This window comes from Salvelinus namaycush, chromosome 3 (genome assembly GCF_016432855.1).
Source record: "Salvelinus namaycush isolate Seneca chromosome 3, SaNama_1.0, whole genome shotgun sequence".
Taxonomy (NCBI): domain Eukaryota; kingdom Metazoa; phylum Chordata; class Actinopteri; order Salmoniformes; family Salmonidae; genus Salvelinus; species Salvelinus namaycush.
Genome location: NC_052309.1, coordinates 82,037,315 through 82,057,429, shown reverse-complemented (window position 1 = coordinate 82,057,429; position 20,115 = coordinate 82,037,315). Strand labels below are relative to the sequence as shown.

General features: G+C 44.8%; 1 protein-coding gene across 1 annotated transcript in view; it reads right to left on the bottom strand.

The window, feature by feature from the left end:
* Positions 1-784: 784 nt before the first annotated feature.
* The window catches only part of LOC120040914 (cytoplasmic phosphatidylinositol transfer protein 1-like), a gene marked incomplete at its 5' end in the record, with an annotated part of 33,140 nt that continues 13,809 nt past the window's right edge, over positions 785-20,115 (bottom strand). Inside the window, 5 exons of the mRNA XM_038985903.1 lie at positions 785-1,101; positions 5,346-5,409; positions 6,317-6,472; positions 12,693-12,791; positions 18,175-18,246. Coding sequence (XP_038841831.1) covers positions 785-1,101; positions 5,346-5,409; positions 6,317-6,472; positions 12,693-12,791; positions 18,175-18,246 — 708 coding nt within the window. The remainder of the gene's footprint in view (positions 1,102-5,345; positions 5,410-6,316; positions 6,473-12,692; positions 12,792-18,174; positions 18,247-20,115) is intronic.

The following is a 20,115-nucleotide window of genomic DNA, read 5'->3' as shown; positions in this document are numbered from 1 at the left end:
AATCCACCGTTTTACTCTAACTGTTCACAGCGATCTACAACAAACCAAGAATAACAACCAACACATAGTTACATCTTTAATTACATGGCGTCAATTTCCAACCAATAAGAGGGCTTGACTGCAATGAGAAAGAAGGAGGAAATGAGTTTGATCATCCCACACATTTATATCCATATGCATAAAGATTGAGTGTGCTGATTCAAGAGTCTATTTATCAGATCTCTGTGTATCTAGGTAACAAACCCTGAGATACAGTATCAACTGAGATGAAAGAGGACTGAGACACTGAAGAGAAGCACAAAGTATTCAGAGGAATGTGAACTAAATTAAATCAGACTATAATTGACCTCCACATGAGCTTTCTGGCTGGTAGATGGTGCTGGTTGCTGTGTTTTGATGGGACCAATGGAGAGGTTCAAGAGGTTTTTAAAAGACACTCAGTGTGTGTGTGTGGTGTGTGTGTGTGTGTGTGTATGTTTGTGAGTGTGTGTTTGCGCGTACATGTATTTGGTGTGTGCCTTGAGACTCCTCTCCAAGTGTTGCCTGGTGATCAGACTGACTATCTCTCTGCAAAGGCAGACCAAGACACAGTTAGTTGGTGACAGTGGTTGGCTTCAGGGTGATACCAGCAACTGTCTGTGGAGAGGCGTTTACCACACCACCAAGTTACAGGAGGTCTGTGAACAACACTCCCTTTTACATAAGTTGTCTAGGGGACAAAATGGATGTACATAGCCACCCCCTGAATGTAGATAGGTGTATACCACACCTATGGGTCCCCCTCTCATTCAGGCTGGGGGCTAGGGGTTGAGCCCCAGGAGAAGATGCTAGCCAGCCTGAAGCCTGAGTCCCTGCGATTGGGGTCGGGGAGGGTCAAGGTCTCTGGGGCTGACTTCTTCCTGGGTCGGTCCTTGGGCACGGAGAGGTACTCTGGAGGCTCCGTGGAGAGGGGGGTGGAGGGGGCGCTGGAGGGCCCGTTGCGGGCCACTGAGGCCAGGGGGGTCTCGGTGATGGAGATGGATGGGGGGAAGGGTCCGATCTTACGGTTGGTGGCCTCCTGGGTGGCCCGCTCGTACTCTCTCACCTCGTCCATGGTCATTTCTTCAGGAGGGGAGAGAGAGGGATATATATTCAACCCCATGACATCTACTGTATGTCTTAGCATTGTAGTGTAATAACACAATTACATTATACAGTAAATACGTATCTGCCTTCACCTGTTGGATTTAAAAGAGCTTACATTTCAAAGGCTCTTGGAGATGAATACAAGCAATACATGAAAAGATGTTCCTTGCTCTGAACACAAATCTGAATTCATCATCAGTCGTGTGTGTTCCAAAGGAGATACAGTAACACAGTCATCATCCTTGCTCACAAGTGTCTGTGTTTGTGTGTGTGTGTCTGTGCTTGTGTGTGTGTGTGTGTGTGTGTGTGTGTGTGTGTGTGTGTGTGTGTGTGTGTGTGTGTGTGTGTGTGTGTGTGTGTGTGTGTGTGTGTGTGCGTGCGTGCGTGCGTGCGTGCGTGCGTGCGTGCGTGCGTGCGTGCGTGCGTGCGTGTGTGCGTGTGTGTGTGTGTCAAATCAAATTCATCACATGCTTTGTAAACAACATGTGTAGACTAACAGTGAAATGCTAACAGTGACTTGCTCACCTGTGTGTGTGTGTGTGTGTGTGCTTTGGTGTGTGTGTGTGCTTGTGCGCTTGTGTATGTGTGTGTGTGTGTGTGTGTGTTTGGGTCCGTACACGTGTTCTGTGCTGTTCCGGTAGGACAAACAAAGCATTAAGTTTGATGCAGTCAATGACAATGCATGAACGTTTGAGTGTGTTTGAATGGATGACATGAAATGAGTCAGAGAGGAAGAGGGAGATGAGTCACCAGCAGACAGAGAAACAGTGAAGGAAGAGTGAAGACATACGGCTGGCTGTCTCAAGGCTCTCTACCACGTCCAGTGATGGCGGTGGGTGGCAGGTGAGTTTATGATGTGGTATGCTGTGCTTGTTGGACATGGCCAACTCTAATGTTGTTTTTCTCATGCATGTGTTTCTCGTACTCCTGCACATCATCCCAAGTTATATCTGTGGAGATGTTCCAGACCACCACCACGCCACCTGTTAGCTAGCTGGGGTACTTGGTGCAGGAGGAGCAAGGCCTTGTGGGAAGGGTCGGCAAGAGGTCAGGTGGTCACAACCATAAAGAGCTGGGGAAGTTAGCGTAGTCTGCGGGTAGTTAACCATTAGTGACAAACGCTTGATGGGCCAAAAAGCAGTGATAACATGGTCAAAGTAGCCAGAACAACATTAAATTCAGGTGAAACTGCCCAGTATTGTCTGATTCTACATGTAGAGTGCTGCCTTTCCATTGCAGAGCTATGTTACAGGGAAGTGACTGTGCAATGAGAGTAAAAACCAACAAACAGGGCCGGCAATTTTCCAATTGTTTTGTTTCCGAACAGAACCACCATTTTTTTTGTTCTGCTCCAGTTTTCTGACCAGCATGATAAAGTTAGAAACCCGTTCAAACAAGGTTTTTCTGTTCCCTAAACTGTTTCCTTCCCCTGAGAGCCAGTTTCTATAGTGAATTAAGTATCGTCCTGGAATAAAATGCACTTTCAATTGAGAATGATTTAAATCAAAGACTTCACCTGGCTCTGGGAAACCAGCCCCTTGGTGATATAGAGTAAGTCATGGGCAGGTATGGATATATGTTAAAGGTCCAATGCAGCCATTTTTATCTCAATATCAAATCATTTTGGGGTAACGATTAAGTACCTTACTGTGATTGATTTAAATTTAAATGGTAAAATAGAAATAAAAATTTATCTTAGCAAAGAACAATTTCTCAAGCAAGAATTTTTCTAGGACTGTCTGGGATTGGTCTGAGTTGGGAGAACTGAAAACTAGCAGAGAGGTTTGGAACTCTCTTTCTTATCAGTCTATGAATTAATTTACCACCTAGTGATTTAACCAGGCAGGCCACAACTCCATCCCATCAAAACAGGCTGACATTTTAGATAGCTCTTACACTAAAAGGGAATTATCATAATGTTCACAATTTAACAGTATTATTCCAACCTCATACACTCTTAGAAAAAAGTTGCAATCTAAAGCCTTACAGGGTTCTTCGGCTGTCTGCATAGGAGAACCCTTTGATGAACACTTTTTGGTTGCAGGTAAAACTCTTTTGGTTCCAAGTAGAAGCCTTTCTACAGAGGGTTCTACATGTAAACAAAAAGGGTTCTATCTAGAACCAAAACTGGTTGTACCTGGAACCAAAAAGGGTTCTCCTATGGGGACAACTGAAGAACCCTTTTGGAACCATGTTTTGTAGTGTAGTGTGGAAATAAATATAAAAGAAAGAAAATCATGTTTTTTGACTGCCTTTAATGTGAAGTGGAGCAGCGCATTAGTGGGTGGACACAGGGTGGTTTGATATAGTGGTGGTTTATGGTATAAGATACACGCTCTCAGGAATATTATTAGACAAGCCTTAGTAATGTAGGCTGTGGAAGACCACAATGCAAGGATGGAGGGAAGGACCACTGCTGTACAGCAGGGACGTCTTCATTTAGGGCACACAACGTTTTGCAACAGAAAATAAAAACATGTTTTTCTTATTGCACAGGTAGTCCCTCTGATTCAGTTGATTTTCTTCCGTTTGGTGCTAAATTAATATGACCCAGATGATATACAGCCCACAAGAGGTTGGTGCCACCTTAATTGGGGAGGACAGGCTCGTGGTAATGACTGGAGCAGATTTGGTGGTATTGTATCAAATGTGTTTGATGCCATTCCATTCACTCCATTCCAGCCATTATTATGAGCCATCCTCCCCTCAGTGGCCTCCAGTGATACAGCCACTTTCACTGAATCTCCCACAGCTCTTGGAGGAAGGGGAACAATGCAATCTAGATTGACCTAAGGCTATAGTGTATCTACTGTGCTAATTATGTACTGTATACTGGTTCATGTTGTATGTGAATAGGGATAAAGAGCAGGCTCGTGTGGTCTTAAATGTTCCTCTATCTTTAAAGCCAGGCTCTGTAAGTCCCAAATAAAATAGTTACTGACTCTCGCCATGCTCTCACGTTCTCTCATCCTATGACCCATACAGCACTGAGTCAAGTGCTCTCTGTATCTGTGTGCAGACTCTCTGAATCCTTCTCTTGCAGTGGATACATCTCAAGTGGGAGCTTCTCTGATGAAGGTCAGCGAGAAAGCATATTGGTTGTGAGAAATGGGCTTTATAATTTTTTTTTATAAACCTTTATTTAACTAGGCAAGCCAGTTAAGAACAAATTCATATTTACATTGACGGGGACTGGGGCCTGGGATTAAAAAGAACATTTATAAATACATTGAATCATTATTGTTATTATTAAGAATGTTTATGTTCCTTCTCCATGACAATCGTGATGCGTCAGCTTTTTTAAAAAACGTACAGAGTTAAGTACATAATTCTAAATGTACGAAAGAGTGGTCTGGCCTATCAATTGTCTTTTTTCCTAAAAAAAGGCTGCTAACAAATGTAACAGCAGGGTGAGAAGTGTAGTTTCAGTCAGATGTGTATTCAAATACCGTTAGAAATGATTTGAAATACTGAAGCTGTGGTTGATTGAGCTTGCCTGTTTCATTGGAACCAATAAAAAAGTATTGGAAATACAAACCCCGCCCACCTGGCCCTCCAGGCAGGTTAAAGCAAATGCTTAAGGTATTTTAAATACTGTAGTATTGAACTCAAGTCTTGTTGCAGTGTACCTTGTGTTTGACCATCCTGGCCACACAGATCCATGTTATAAGCCTTTTGCTCATGTTGAAACAGTGAAGCAAATCAATGAAACAGTGAAGACACGTTTAGACAATACATTCTCAGACTAAAAACATCATACAAAATAATGGTTATTAACACAAATCAATGCTTGTATAGATGAGTTACTGATATTTTGAGATAGCTTTCAGGAAACAGACAAATGAACACAAACTCAAATATACAGATAATAGATAGTAGCAGTGCTTGGTGCCGTGGCCTAGGTCCTACATTAGGCAGAGCGAAGATCATGGTCACATAGAAGTAGATAGTAGTTATGTGCCAGAGGCTGGTCTAGCAGGTAACTGGGCCACTGCAGCACATACACGCCACCCCTCAGTGTGTGGGTAAGAATCCTGGCCCCAGCACTAGTCTGCATCTCCCTCCCTCTCCATCTCCTTACTCAATAAAATACAATACTATGAAATATATATATTTTGAAATGTAATAATAATAATATATATACACACAGTATAAACAAGCTAGCTCACATCTGAGCGTACATGTGAACTAACTGGGACAGAGACAAGACGCAAACTCACCAATCCACTCATCCACCCAGGCAAAGGCTTGTCTGTGTCCTAGGAGCAGGACGTCACGGATAACCTGAGGATGGAGAGAGAAGGATAAGGAAGGTAAAGAGGGAGAGTGAGAAAGAAAGAAAGGGAGGGAGGGAGGGAGAGAGAGAGAGAGAGAGAAAGAGAGAGCAAGAAAGAAAGAAGGGTGGACAGGAAAGGAGGTTAGAAGACTTAGTGAGAGGACAGGTGAGTCAGAGAGGGAAGGAAGCTAGAAGACTTAGTGAGAGGACAGGTAGGTCAGAGGAAAGGAAGTTAGAAGACTTAGTGAGAGGACAGGTGAGTCAGAGGAAAGGAAGTTAGAAGACTTAGTGAGAGGACAGGTGAGTCAGAGAGGAAAGGAAGCTAGAAGACTTAGTGAGAGGACAGGTGAGTCAGAGGAAAGGAAGCTAGAAGACTTAGTGAGAGGACATGTGAGTCAGAGAGGAAAGGAGGTTAGAAGACTTAGTGAGTCAGAGAGGAAAGGAAGCTAGAAGACTTAGTGAGAGGACAGGTGAGTCAGAGAGGAAAGGAAGTTAGAAGACTTAGTGAGAGGACAGGTGAGTCAGAGAGGAAAGGAGGTTAGAAGACTTAGTGAGTCAGAGAGGATGAACTTTAAGAGTTGTTCTCTGTCTTTCTTCCACTCCTCCACCAGTTAATGTTAGCCATGTGTGTCCCTGTATGAGTAATGGTGTGTGTGTGTGTGATGTTAGGGAAAGAGACCCTCAAGCAAGGAGAGGGACAGCTCAGAGGGGGAACAGGGCTTTAGGTAGGGGTGGAGGGGGCTAAATTGAATTGAAGGGAGAGGAAATGGATGTGTGTGTGTGTGTGTGTGTGTGTGTGTGTGTGTGTGTGTGTGTGTGTGTGTGTGTGTGTGTGTGTGTGTGTGTGTGTGTGTGTGTGTGTGTGTGTGTGTGTGTGTGAATACAGAAATGGTGGGTGGACATAACTGGACTGACCTTGTGTACAAACTGCTCCACCCGTGTCTGAAGACCCCACACCTCGAACTTGACTGTCACCAGTTTGTAGGAGCACATGATGGGTTCCTGGTTGTCGATCCAGCCCTCCTGCAGAACACCCCGGTCTGTCTTCTCTGATTTAAAGTACCGCAAGTCCTACAGGGAACCATGGAAACACAGTATGAACAGTATTAAAGCTACAGTCCCGGATTGGTACATCCAATGTTGGACTTCTTTTGACATAGTGACATTGAAGAATATAACTTTCACATAGCTCATGAGCATAGTGCCACTGTCTCACCTCATTGTTATGTCTCTATACAGGAATGCAATTTCATTCCTGACACAATGAGTTTTGCAGTAAACATCCTGACAAGTATGAATGAACCATGTTTTCTTTGTCCAGCAGTCCAGCAGAATGGATGGTCGGTACCAGGAGGGTACAAGTCTTATGGAGAGCCCAGCCTGGAGCAGCCCGCTGGGGGGGTTTCTCGTTACAAACAGTACCCATTACGCATGAATTAATCACACTTCCCTGGGGACTCATTATACTGTAATGCTCATTAGCAAGGTCAGGTGTCTCAGTGTTGGGATGGTGAGAAGGGATGCATCGCACACACACACACACACACACACACACACACACACACACACACACACACACACACACACACACACACACACACACACACACACACACACACACACACACACACACACACACACACACACACACACACACACACACGCTGTGCACAGGAGGAGAAACCTGGAGGCACTTTACGTGATTGCAGATGAGACGCGTTATAAAGTTTGGTTAGGTTGAGTCAAATTCTTTATTATAAGAAAGAACACTGAACAAAACTAACAAACCGAGACGCTGTACAAATGAGTGCTGAACAGGCAACTACACATAGACAAGAACCCACAAAACCAAAAGGGAAAATGGCAACCTAAATATGATCCCCAATCAGATACAATGATAAACAGCTGCCTCTGATTGGGAACCAATTCAGGTCACCATAGACTTACATATACCTAGATTTACCAAAACCCCGAGACATACAAAAAACCCTAGACAATACAAAACAAGCATACCCACCCTCGTCACACCCTGACCTAACCAAAATAATACAGAAAACATAGATAACTAAGGTCAGGGCGTGACAAGTAAGGACTAGATGGTATACAGTTACGAACAGAATTGACTTAATGTAGCAGTTTAGGAGAATTTACGCAGCAGGATATGTTAATTAACCTAGCAGGTTAGGAGAACTTACGGAGCAGGATAGTAACCTAGCAGGTTAGGAGAACATATACAGCAGGATACGATAATTAACCTAGCAGGTTAGGATAACTTATGGAGCAGGGTAGGATAATTAACCTAGCAGGTTAGGATAACTTATGGAGCAGGGTAGGATAATAACCTAGCAGGTTAGGAGAACTTACGGACAGGATAGGATAATAACCTAGCAGGTTAGGAGAACTTACGGACAGGATAGGATAATAACCTAGCAGGTTAGGAGAACTTACGCAGCAGGATACGATAATTAACCTAGCAGGTTAGGAGAACTTACGCAGCAGGATACGATAATTAACCTAGCAGGTTAGGAGAACTTACGCAGCAGGATACGATAATTAACCTAGCAGGTTAGGAGAACTTACGCAGCAGGATAGGACAATTAACCTAGCAGGTTAGGAGAACTTACGCAGCAGGATACGATAATTAACCTAGCAGGTTAGGAGAACTTACGCAGCAGGATACGATAATTAACCTAGCAGGTTAGGAGAACTTACGCAGCAGGATACGATAATTAACCTAGCAGGTTAGGAGAACTTACGCAGCAGGATAGGACAATTAACCTAGCAGGTTAGGAGAACTTACGCAGCAGGATACGATAATTAACCTAGCAGGTTAGGAGAACTTACGCAGCAGGATACGATAATTAACCTAGCAGGTTAGGACAACTTACGCAGCAGGATATGATAATTAACCTAGCAGGTTAGGAGAACTTACGCAGCAGGATACAATAATTAATCCAGATATGTTAGGAGAACTTACGGAGCAGGATAGGACAATTAACCTAGCAGGTTAGGAGAATTTATGGAGCAGGATAGGATAATAACCTAGCAGGTTAGGAGAATTTACACAGCAGGGTAGGATAATTAACCTAGCAGGTTAGGAGCATTAGGTTAAGGTTAGGACAATGGTTAGGTTTAGGGTTAGTTGAAATGCTACAATTCTACCCCAAACCACCAACAAATGTAGATTTTGATTTATGCGTCACTTTCGTCAGTAACTGCATACCGTCTAGCCACAACCTAGAACCGAGAGTATTTTTTTTATATGGGCAGGAAAAACTTCTGTGCTTTGAGCACATTACCAAGTTATACAGTTGAAGTCGGAAGTTTACATACACTTAGGTTGGAGTCATTAAAACTCGTTTTTCAACCACTCCACAAATTTCTTGTTAACAATCTATAGTTTTAGCAAGTCGGTTAGGACATCTACTTTGTGCATGACACAATTCATTTTTCCAACAATTGTTTACAGACAGATTATTTCACTTATAATTCACTGTATCACAATTCCAGTGGGTCAGAAGTTTATGAACACTAAGTTGACTGTGCCTTTAAACAGCTTGGAAAATTCCAGAAAATGATGTCATGGCTTTAGAAGCTTCTGATAGGCTAATTGACATAATTTGAGTCAATTGGGGGTGTACCTGTGAATGTATTTAAAGGCCTACCTTCAAACTCAGTGCCTCTTTGCTTGACATCATGGGAAAATCAAAAGAAATCAGCAAAGACCTCAGAAAAAAGTTGTAGACCTCCACAAGTCTGGTTCATCCTTGGGAGCAATTTCCAAATGCCTGAAGGTACCACGTTCATCTGTACAAACAATAGTACGCAAGTATAAACACAATGGGACCACGCAGCCGTCATACCGCTCAGGAAGGAGACGCGTTCTGTCTCCTAGAGATGAACGTACTTTGGTGCCAAAAGTGCAAATCAATCCCAGAACAACAGCAAAGGACCTTGTGAAGATGCTGGAGGAAACAGGTACAAAAGTATCTATATACACAGTACAACAAGTCCTATATCGACATAACCTGAAAGGCCGCTCAGCAAGGAAGAAGCCACTGCTCTAAAACCACCATAAAAAAGCCAAACTACGGTTTGCAACTGCACATGGGTACAAAGATTGTACTTTTTGGAGAAATGTCCTCTGGTCTGATGAAACAAAAATAGAACTGTTTGGCCATAATGACCATCGTTATGTTTGGAGGAAAAAGGGGGAGGCTTGCAAGCCGAAGAACACCATCCAAACCGTGAAGCATGGCAGTGGCAGCATCATGTTGTGAGGGTGCTTTGCTGCAGGAGGGACTGATGCACTTCACAAAATAGATGTCATCATGAGAAAGGAAAATGATGTGGATATATTGAAGCAACATCTCAAGACATCAGTCAGGAAGTTAAAGCTTGGTCGCAAATGGGTCTTCCAAATGGACAATGACCCCAAGTATACTTCCAAAGTTGTGGCAAAATGGCTCAAGGACAACAAAGTCAAGGTATTGGAGTGGCCATCACAAAGCCCTGACCTCAATCCAATAGAAAATTTGTGAGCAGAACTGAAAAAGCGTGTGCGGGCAAGGAGGCCTACAAACCTGACTCAGTTACACCAGCTCTGTCTGGAGGAATGGGCCATAATTCACCCAACTTATTGTGGGAAGCTTGTGGAAGGCTACCTGAAACATTTGACCCAAGTTAAACAATTTAAAGGCAATGCTACCAAATACTAATTGAGTGTATGTAAACTAAAGACCCACTGTGAATGTGATGAAATAAATCAAATCTGAAATAAATCACTCCACTATTATTCTTACATTTCACATTCTTAAAATAAATTGATGATCCTAACTTACCTAAGACAGGGAATTTTTATTAGGATTAAATGTCAGCAATTGTGAAAAACTGAGTTTAAATGTATTTGGCTAAGGTGTATGTAAACTTCCGACTTCAACTGGATATCATTGTTCTGGTATAATGTGAATTTGGGTTGCAAAATTCCAGCAACTTTCCCAAAATTCCCAGGTTTCTGTAAATCCGTCTAGTAGCACGAGGACAGATGCAGAGCCTCGGTCTGACGCCATTAAAAGGTAATTTACCACCTTCACAAGTGCAGTCTCAGTGCTATGATGGGGTCTAAAACCAGACTGAAGCATTTCGTATACATTGTTTGTCTTCAGGAAGGCAGTGAGTTGCTGTGCAACAGCTTTTTCTAAAATTTTTGAGAGGAATGGAAGATTCGATATAGGCCGATAGTTTTTTATATTTTCCGGGTCAAGGTTTGGCTTTTTCAAGAGAGGCTTTATTACTGCCACTTTTAGTGAGTTTGGTACACATCCGGTGGATAGAGAGCCGTTTATTATGTTCAACATAGGAGGGCCAAGCACAGGAAGCAGCTCTTTCAGTAGTTTAGTTGGAATAGGATCCAGTATGCAGCTTGAAGGGCTTGTAGCACAGCTATCCTCGCCGTAAGGCGATCGTTCTCCTGTATATTATGAGTACAGCGACTGCAATTAAAAGACATCATGTTAATGTTACTACTTAGCTTCGGCTGTTGAAAGTACTGACGAACCATGTCCAGATAAAGCATCCGGAGTGAAAAATTTGAATGAGGGAAAAAAGTTGAGATGGAAAAACTAAAAATATAAACGGTAATAAAAAAGTTAAAAGAAAAAAACGTAAAGTTGTCAGCTAGCAAAGTAAGGTTGGCAACAAAACGCACAGCAACAAAACGCACAGCAACACGTCTGCAAATTCAAGAGGAAGTGACGTCAACCCTGACGTCAACCCAAGACGTCAACTACATACACACACACACATGTATGGAGAGGCAGATAGCCAGTTGGTGATCAGAGGAGTGAGAAGCTGTAAGAGGCTGTTTGAGGAAGATAACACCATGTATTCCTCCATCCCTCCACCCCCTTCCCTCCATCCACCCCTACATCAACCCTCCCTGAGGCTTGTGAAGAGCGAAGAATGGAACGTGAAGGAGAGCAGGGATACAGCGGTGAACATGGTTAATGGCAGCCATGACCAGCTAGAGGTATCTCTCTCTGATGAAACCAGCAGCTAGCTGACCCTCAGGGCTGAGAGGGGAGATATGACCAGCTAGAGGTCTCTCTCTCTGATGAAACTAGCAGCTAGCTGACCCTCAGGGCTGAGAGGGGAGATATGACCAGCTAGAGGTCTCTCTCTCTGATGAAACTAGCAGCTAGCTGACCCTCAGGGCTGAGAGGGGAGATATGACCAGCTAGAGGCCTCTCTCTCTGATGAAACTAGCAGCTAGCTGACCCTCAGGGCTGAGAGGGGAGATATGACCAGCTAGAGGTCTCTCTCTCTGATGAAACTAGCAGCTAGCTGACCCTCAGGGCTGAGAGGGGAGATATTACCAGCTAGAGGCCTCTCTCTCTGATGAAACTAGCAGCTAGCTGACCCTCAGGGCTGAGAGGGGAGATATGACCAGCTAGAGGTCTCTCTCTCTCTGATGAAACTAGCAGCTAGCTGACCCTCAGGGCTGAGAGGGGAGATACGACCAGCTAGAGGTCTCTCTCTCTGATGAAACTAGCAGCTAGCTGACCCTCAGGGCTGAGAGGGGAGATATGACCAGCTAGAGGTCTCTCTCTCTCTGATGAAACTAGCAGCTAGCTGACCCTCAGGGCTGAGAGGGGAGATATGACCAGCTAGAGGTCTCTCTCTCTGATGAAACTAGCAGCTAGCTGACCCTCAGGGCTGAGAGGAGAAATGAGCAAATGAGATATGAGATTTGTATAGGGGATTTGTATACAGTCTTAGAAAAAAGGGTTCCAAACGGGTTCTTCGGCTGTCCCCATAAAATAACCCTTTTTGGTTCTAGGTAGAACCCTTTTTGGTTCCAGGTAGAAGTGTTCAACCTGGAACCAAAAAAGGGTTCTTCAAAGGGTTCTCCTATGGGGTCAGCCAAAGAACCCTTTTAGGTTCTAGATAGTGCAGTTTTTCTAAGACCGTATTCACTTAGATATTATGTTATCACCCTCTTACACTTTTTATGACTTTGTGAAATGACCAGGTTTCTAGCACCCAGAGTTCACCCCCCCACTCCTTCCAAAAAAGTACACTTCCACACTTTCTAACATGGGTTTAACAATGGTGGAAACTCACGCCAGCCAATGCTTAGACCAATCATATGGTTTTAAATCCATGCCGGTGAGTGTACAAGTACACACTTGTACTGGAAAACGATGGAGAATTGTGACTGTCGAAGTCCACTGCTGCTGAAACAGTGACTTGGGATTCCTAACCCTTGACTTCTAACCTTTGACCTCCTCACCTCAGACTCCTTGTAGTAGCGCTCTGGGATCTCGTCGTAGGCGATATCCACTAAGCACACCTCTATCTCCTCCTCCCCTTTGGGCTCGCTGTCAAAGATCTGAGGGAGAAAAAGATGGGCATGTCATTTTAGAGAGAGAGAGAACATAATCAACTGTTCTCCAAGTCTAAGATGTAGGGACACCCATGATGAGGACGTTGTATTTCAGCAACACCTTATCTATGTAGATATCAGTGATCTTAGGAGTGAAGCTTAATGAACGGTCATTCCCACAGCAGCCACTAGGTGGAGCTCTGATGTTTGGGTAAGTTGAGTGAGCGAGCATTGCATGATACTGATCGGCCAGAGCTGCCAATCATATAGAGAATCACATTGTTTGAAGGGGGAAAGCGAGGCTTTTAACGGTTATGAATGATTTACTCCTTTCCCTATTAAAGCCATTAGACCTCGTCAGGTGACAGGTGCTTTCGCCCGGAGGATACATTTAGCTCATTTAGCAGGGAGAAAGAAACAGGAGAGACAGAGACAGAGCTGGTGCAGTAATAACCTCCTTGAAATAGTTGAATAATCCAGACAAAAATCCATCCATTACTGACATCAATGTGTATTCATCTACCAACCTTTGCATGATAAGTAGACTGGGAGGATGAAAAACTGAACTGAGTGATGATGTCTTTGAGAGTAGAGGAAGTAAGCCTTGGGAAATTGAGGCATTGATGGGATGAATTTAAAATTCAGCAAATACATACTTTAGTCTCAGGAATGAAGTCAGGGTCGTGTTCATTTTGCACCAAACACAAGAAAATCAGCTGAAACAGGGATTACCTGGAAATGTCCAATAAGAAACGTTTTATAATGGTTTCCGTTATGTCCTAATGAACACGACCCAGGACAGACAGGATCATTTTTATTATATGACATCATGTAAATGTTGTGGAATGGTAATGTGAATGTGTCCCCCACCAGGAAATGAGGTTCAGTGGTGAGAAGAACAAGAAGCAACAGTCCCTGTTTAAAGGACTGGATCAGACATGCAGACAGACACACACAATATCTCCCTATATCTTATTTCCTTTCTATCTTGCTCCCCCTTCTCTCCTTTCTCTGGTTGTCTGAATATCAGTCCTTCATACTGTAGGGAATTCAAATCTGTAGCCAAGGAGCTGTAGGCAATCATCCCTTTCTCCCTGACACACCAACTCTCACAAAAAGAAGATGCAGCAGGTGAACGAGGCTGAAAACAACTGTTGTCTGCATCTCAAATGGCACACTATTGCCTATGCAGTGCAGGGCTCTGGTCAAAAGTAGTGCACTACATAGGGAATAGATTGTCATTTGAGATGCAGATATGTAACAGAGTAAGACCTTGGTGTACTATGGATGTCCTTGACATGTCCTTCAAACCAGAAGAAGGGTGATTAGTTATGAGTAAACCCATTGTGTAACATGAGGCAATAGGCATCCGATAGCAAGCCCAACCAAGATAATACATTATTGAAACTCTCCTAACACAAAGGTATACAATATAAACTCTCCTATCACAGAGGTATACGATATAAACTCTCCTAACACAGAGGTATACGATATAAACTCTCCTAACACAGAGGTATACGATATAAACTCTCCTAACACAGAGGTATACGATATAAACTCTCCTATCACAGAGGTATACGATATAAACTCTCCTAACACAGAGGTATACGATATAAACTCTCCTAACACAGAGGTATACGATATAAACTCTCCTATCACAAAGGTATACGATATAAACTCTCCTAACACAGAGGTATACGATATAAACTCTCCTAACACAGAGGTATACAATATAAACTCTCCTAACACAGAGGTAGACGATATAAACTCTCCTAACACAGAGGTATACGATATAAACTCTCCTAACACAGAGGTATACGATATAAACTCTCCTATCACAAAGGTATACAATATAAACTCTCCTAACACAGAGGTATACGATATAAACTCTCCTAACACAGAGGTATACGATATAAACTCTCCTAACACAGAGGTATACGATATAAACTCTCCTAACACAGAGGTATACGATATAAACTCTCCTAACACAGAGGTATACGATATAAACTCTCCTAACACAGAGGTATACGATATAAACTCTCCTAACACAGAGGTATACGATATAAACTCTCCTAACACAGAGGTATACGATATAAACTCTCCTAACACAGAGGTATACGATATAAACTCTCCTAACACATAGGTATAGAATATAAACTTTCCTATTCAATATAAAAAGGATGAAAGGAAAAAGAGAATTGAAAGGGAGGATGTATGTAGAGAGATGGGAATGGTAGAGATGATCAACCACCACACACAGCCTTTACCCCACAGTTATCCATCTTTTTTTAAACATTTATTTAACTAGGAAAGTCAGTTAAGAACAAATTCTTATTTACAATGACAGCCTAGGAACAGTGGGTTAACTGTTTTGTTCAGGGGCAGATTGACAGATTTTTACCTTGTCAGCTCAGGGATTCGATCTAGCAACCTTTCGGTTACTGGCCCAATGCTGTAACCACTAGGCTACCTGTCGCCCCAATGCATAAATCCATATCCAACTTGATTTGATATGCTCCACATTGAAAGGCTGAAGAAAGAACCACTTCCACTTGACTCGGAGGCCTGGGCCCATATTCATAAAGCCTCTCAGACTTGGAGTGCTGATCTAGGATCAATTTGGACTTTTATGAATTAGATCACATGGACAAGGGGGACCTGATCCTAGATCAGCACTCCTACTAAAGATGTTTTATGAATATGGGCCCTGAAGCCCACAGACTGATTGGTAATCTCACTGATCTTAGTGAGGGAGAGGCTAAACAAGAAATAAACGTGCATTCTGATGAGTTGGCTGGGGCAATTAGCAGGCCATCGTGAATATATTAGACCAGTGTTCTTATTCATCCCAGCATCCCCCTGTTCTAACTCCACCCACTCGTTTAGAAGTGAGACAGAAAAAGATGAGACTGAATGTTGTATGTGGTATTCAAGTGCACACACCATAACCACTCACAGACACACACCATGACCCCTCACAGACACACACCATGACCCCTCACAGACACACACCATGACCCCTCACAGACACACACCATGACCCCTCACAGACACACACCATGACCCCTCACAGACACACACCATGACCCCTCACAGACACACACCATGACCACTCACAGACACACACCACGCACAGTCACACACCATGACCCCTCACAGACACACACCATGACCCCTCACAGACACACACCATGACCACTCACAGACACACACCATGCACAGTCACACACCATGACCACTCACAGACACACACCATGACCCCTCACAGACACACACCATGACCCCTCACAGACACACACCATGACCACTCACAGACACACAACATGATCTCTCACAGACACACACCATGACCACTCACAAACACACACCATGGCCACTCACATACACACACCATGACCATGCACAGACACACACCACTCAGTCACACACCATGACCACTCACAGACACACACCATGACCATGCACAGACACACACCACTCACAGTCACACACCATGACCACTCACAGACACACACCATGACAACTCACAGACACACACCATGACCACTCACAGACACACACCATGACAACTCACAGACACACACCATGACCACTCACAGACACACACCATGACCACTCACAGACACACACCATGACCATGCAGACACACACCACTCACAGACACACACCATGATCACTCACAGACACACACCATGACCATGCACAGACACACACCATGATCACGCACAGACACACACTATGACCATGCACAGACACACACCATGATCACGCACAGACACACACCATGACCACGCACAGACACACACCATGATCATGCACAGGCACACACCATGATCACGCACATACACACACCATGACCAAGCACAGACACACACCATGACCACTCACAGGCACACACCATGACCACTCACAGACACACACCATGACCACTCACAGACACACACCATGACCACTCCGTCACACACAATGACCACTGACAGACACACACCATGACCACTCACAGACACACACCATGACCCCTCACAGACACACACCATGACCCCTCACAGACACACACCATGACCACTCACAGACACACACCATGATCATGCACAGACACACATCATGACCACTCACAGACACACAACATGACCTCTCACAGACACACAACATGACCTCTCACAGACACACACCATGACCACTCACAAACACACACCATGACCACTCACATACACACACCATGAACATGCACAGACACACACCACTCAGTCACACACCATTACTACTCACAGACACACACCATGACCATGCACAGACACACACCACTCACAGTCACACACCATGACCACTCACAGACACACACCATGACCACTCACAGACACACACCATGACCATGCAGACACACACCACTCACAGACACACACCATGATCACTCACAGACACACACCATGACCATGCACAGACACACACCATGATCACGCACAGACACACACCATGATCACGCACAGACACACACCATGACCATGCACAGACACACACCATGATCACGCACAGACACACACCATGACCACGCACAGACACACACCATGATCATGCACAGGCACACATCATGATCACGCACATACACACACCATGACCAAGCACAGACACACACCATGACCACTCACAGGCACACACCATGACCACTCACAGACACACACCATGACCACTCACAGACACACACCATGACCACTCACAGACACACACCATGACCACTCACAGACACACACCACGCACAGTCACACACCATGACCACTCACAGACACACACCATGACCCCTCACAGACACACACCATGACCACTCACAGACACATACCATGACCACTCACAGACACACACCATGACCACTCACAGACACACACCATGACCATGCACAGACACACACCACTCCCAGTCACACACCATGACCACTCACAGACACACACCATGACCACTCACAGACACACACCATGACCACTCACAGACACACACCATGACCACTCACAGACACACACCATGACCATGCAGACACACACCATAACCACTCACAGACACACACCATGACCACTCACAGACACACACCATGACCATGCACAGACACACACCACTCACAGACACACACCATGACCACTCACAGTCACACACCATGACCACTCACAGACACACACCATGACCATGCACAGGCACACACCACTCACAAACACACACCATGACCACTCACAGACACACACCATGACCACTCACAGACACACACCATGACCACTCACAGACACACACCATGACCCCTCACAGACACACACCATGACCACTCACAGACACACACCATGACCATGCACAGACACACACCACTCACAGACACACACCATGACCACTCACAGACAACCATACTGACATTGTCATTGCTGCCTTTGTTGTCCTCATACTTGGTCTCTATGTGAATGGAGAACTTTGGCAGAAAGGAACACTAGAGAAGAGGAGAGAACAGCAGGAGATTACACACAGAATAGAGACACATTAAGACAATATTTTGAATTGGTATGCTGAGTCCCAAATAGTACACTATTGCCTATGTAGTGCACTATTGTTGACCAGGACGCACTATGTAGGCCCTATTGTGGGCCCTGGTCAAAACACTACATAGGCAATAGGGTCCCATTTGGGACATAACCTAAATGTAGAGTGGTTAAATCCTAATCATCTACAACAGGGTGTGGAGCACTGGGGAAAGTGATCTCCATGGAAGATAGAATCTGTCTACCACTATCCATACAAGCTCAAGAAAGACAGAGGGAATATCTTCCTGGGTCTTTGTGGTCAGCCTGCAGGGAGAGGTGTTTTATGGGCAGTGTGTGTGTGTGTGTGTGTGTGTGTGTGTGTGTGCACATGTATGTGTGTGTGTATGCACATGTACGTGTGTGTGTGTCACGCTGAGTGTGATTGCGTGTGTTTTATTGCCCCTGTCTTCAGTAATAATGATTATATTATATCGCCCTGTGGATTTACTGGCTCCTCGTTCACACCCTGAACCTCCGCCCTATCCCCCCATGGCTAGTCAACTATCACTCATACCTTCCTCCCCATCACCTCATGGCTAGTCAACTATCACTCATACCTTCCTCCCCATCACCTCATGGCTAGTCAACTATCACTCATACCTTCCTCCCCATCACCTCATGGCTAGTCAACTATCACTCATACCTTCCTCCCCGTCCCCCCATGGCTAGTCAACTATCACTCGTACCTTCCTCCACATGCCCCCATGGCTAGTCAACTATCACTCATACCTTCCTCCACATCCCCCCATGGCTAGTCAACTATCACTCATACCTTCCTCCACATCCCCCCATGGCTAGTCAACTATCACTCATACCTTCCTCCTCGTCCCCCCATGGCTAGTCAACTATCACTCATACCTTCCTCCACATCCCCCCATGGCTAGTCAACTATCACTCATACCTTCCTCCCCATCACCTCATGGCTAGTCAACTACCACTCATACCTTCCTCCCCATCACCTCATGGCTAGTCAACTATCACTCATACCTTCCTCCCCGTCCCCCCATGGCTAGTCAACTATCACTCGTACCTTCCTCCACATGCCCCCATGGCTAGTCAACTATCACTCATACCTTCCTCCACATCCCCCCATGGCTAGTCAACTATCACTCATACCTTCCTCCACATCCCCCCATGGCTAGTCAACTATCACTCATACCTTCCTCCCCGTCCCCCCATGGCTAGTCAACTATCACTCATACCTTCCTCCACATCCCCCCATGGCTAGTCAACTGTCACTCATACCTTCCTCCACATCCCCCCATGGCTAGTCAACTATCACTCATACCTTCCTCCCCATCCCCCCTTGTCTATTCAACTATCACTCATACCTTCCTCCCCGTCCCCCCATGGCTAGTCAACTATCACTCATACCTTCCTCCACATCCCCCCATGGCTAGTCAACTATCACTCATACCTTCCTCCACATCCCCCCATGGTTAGTCAACTATCACCAATACCTTTCTCCCCGTCCCCCCATGACTAGTCAACTATCACTCATACCTTCCTCCCTGTTCCCCCATGGCTAGTCAACTATCACTCATACCTTCCTCCACATCCCCCCATGGCTAGTCAACTATCACTCACACCTTCCTCCCCATCCCCCCATGGCTAGTCAACTATCACTCATACCTTCCCCCCCTATCCCCCCATGGCTAGTCAACTATCACTCATACCTTCCTCCACATCCCCCCATGGCTAGTCAACTGTCACTCATACCTTCCTCCACATCCCCCCATGGCTAGTCAACTATCACTCATACCTTCCTCCCCGTCCCC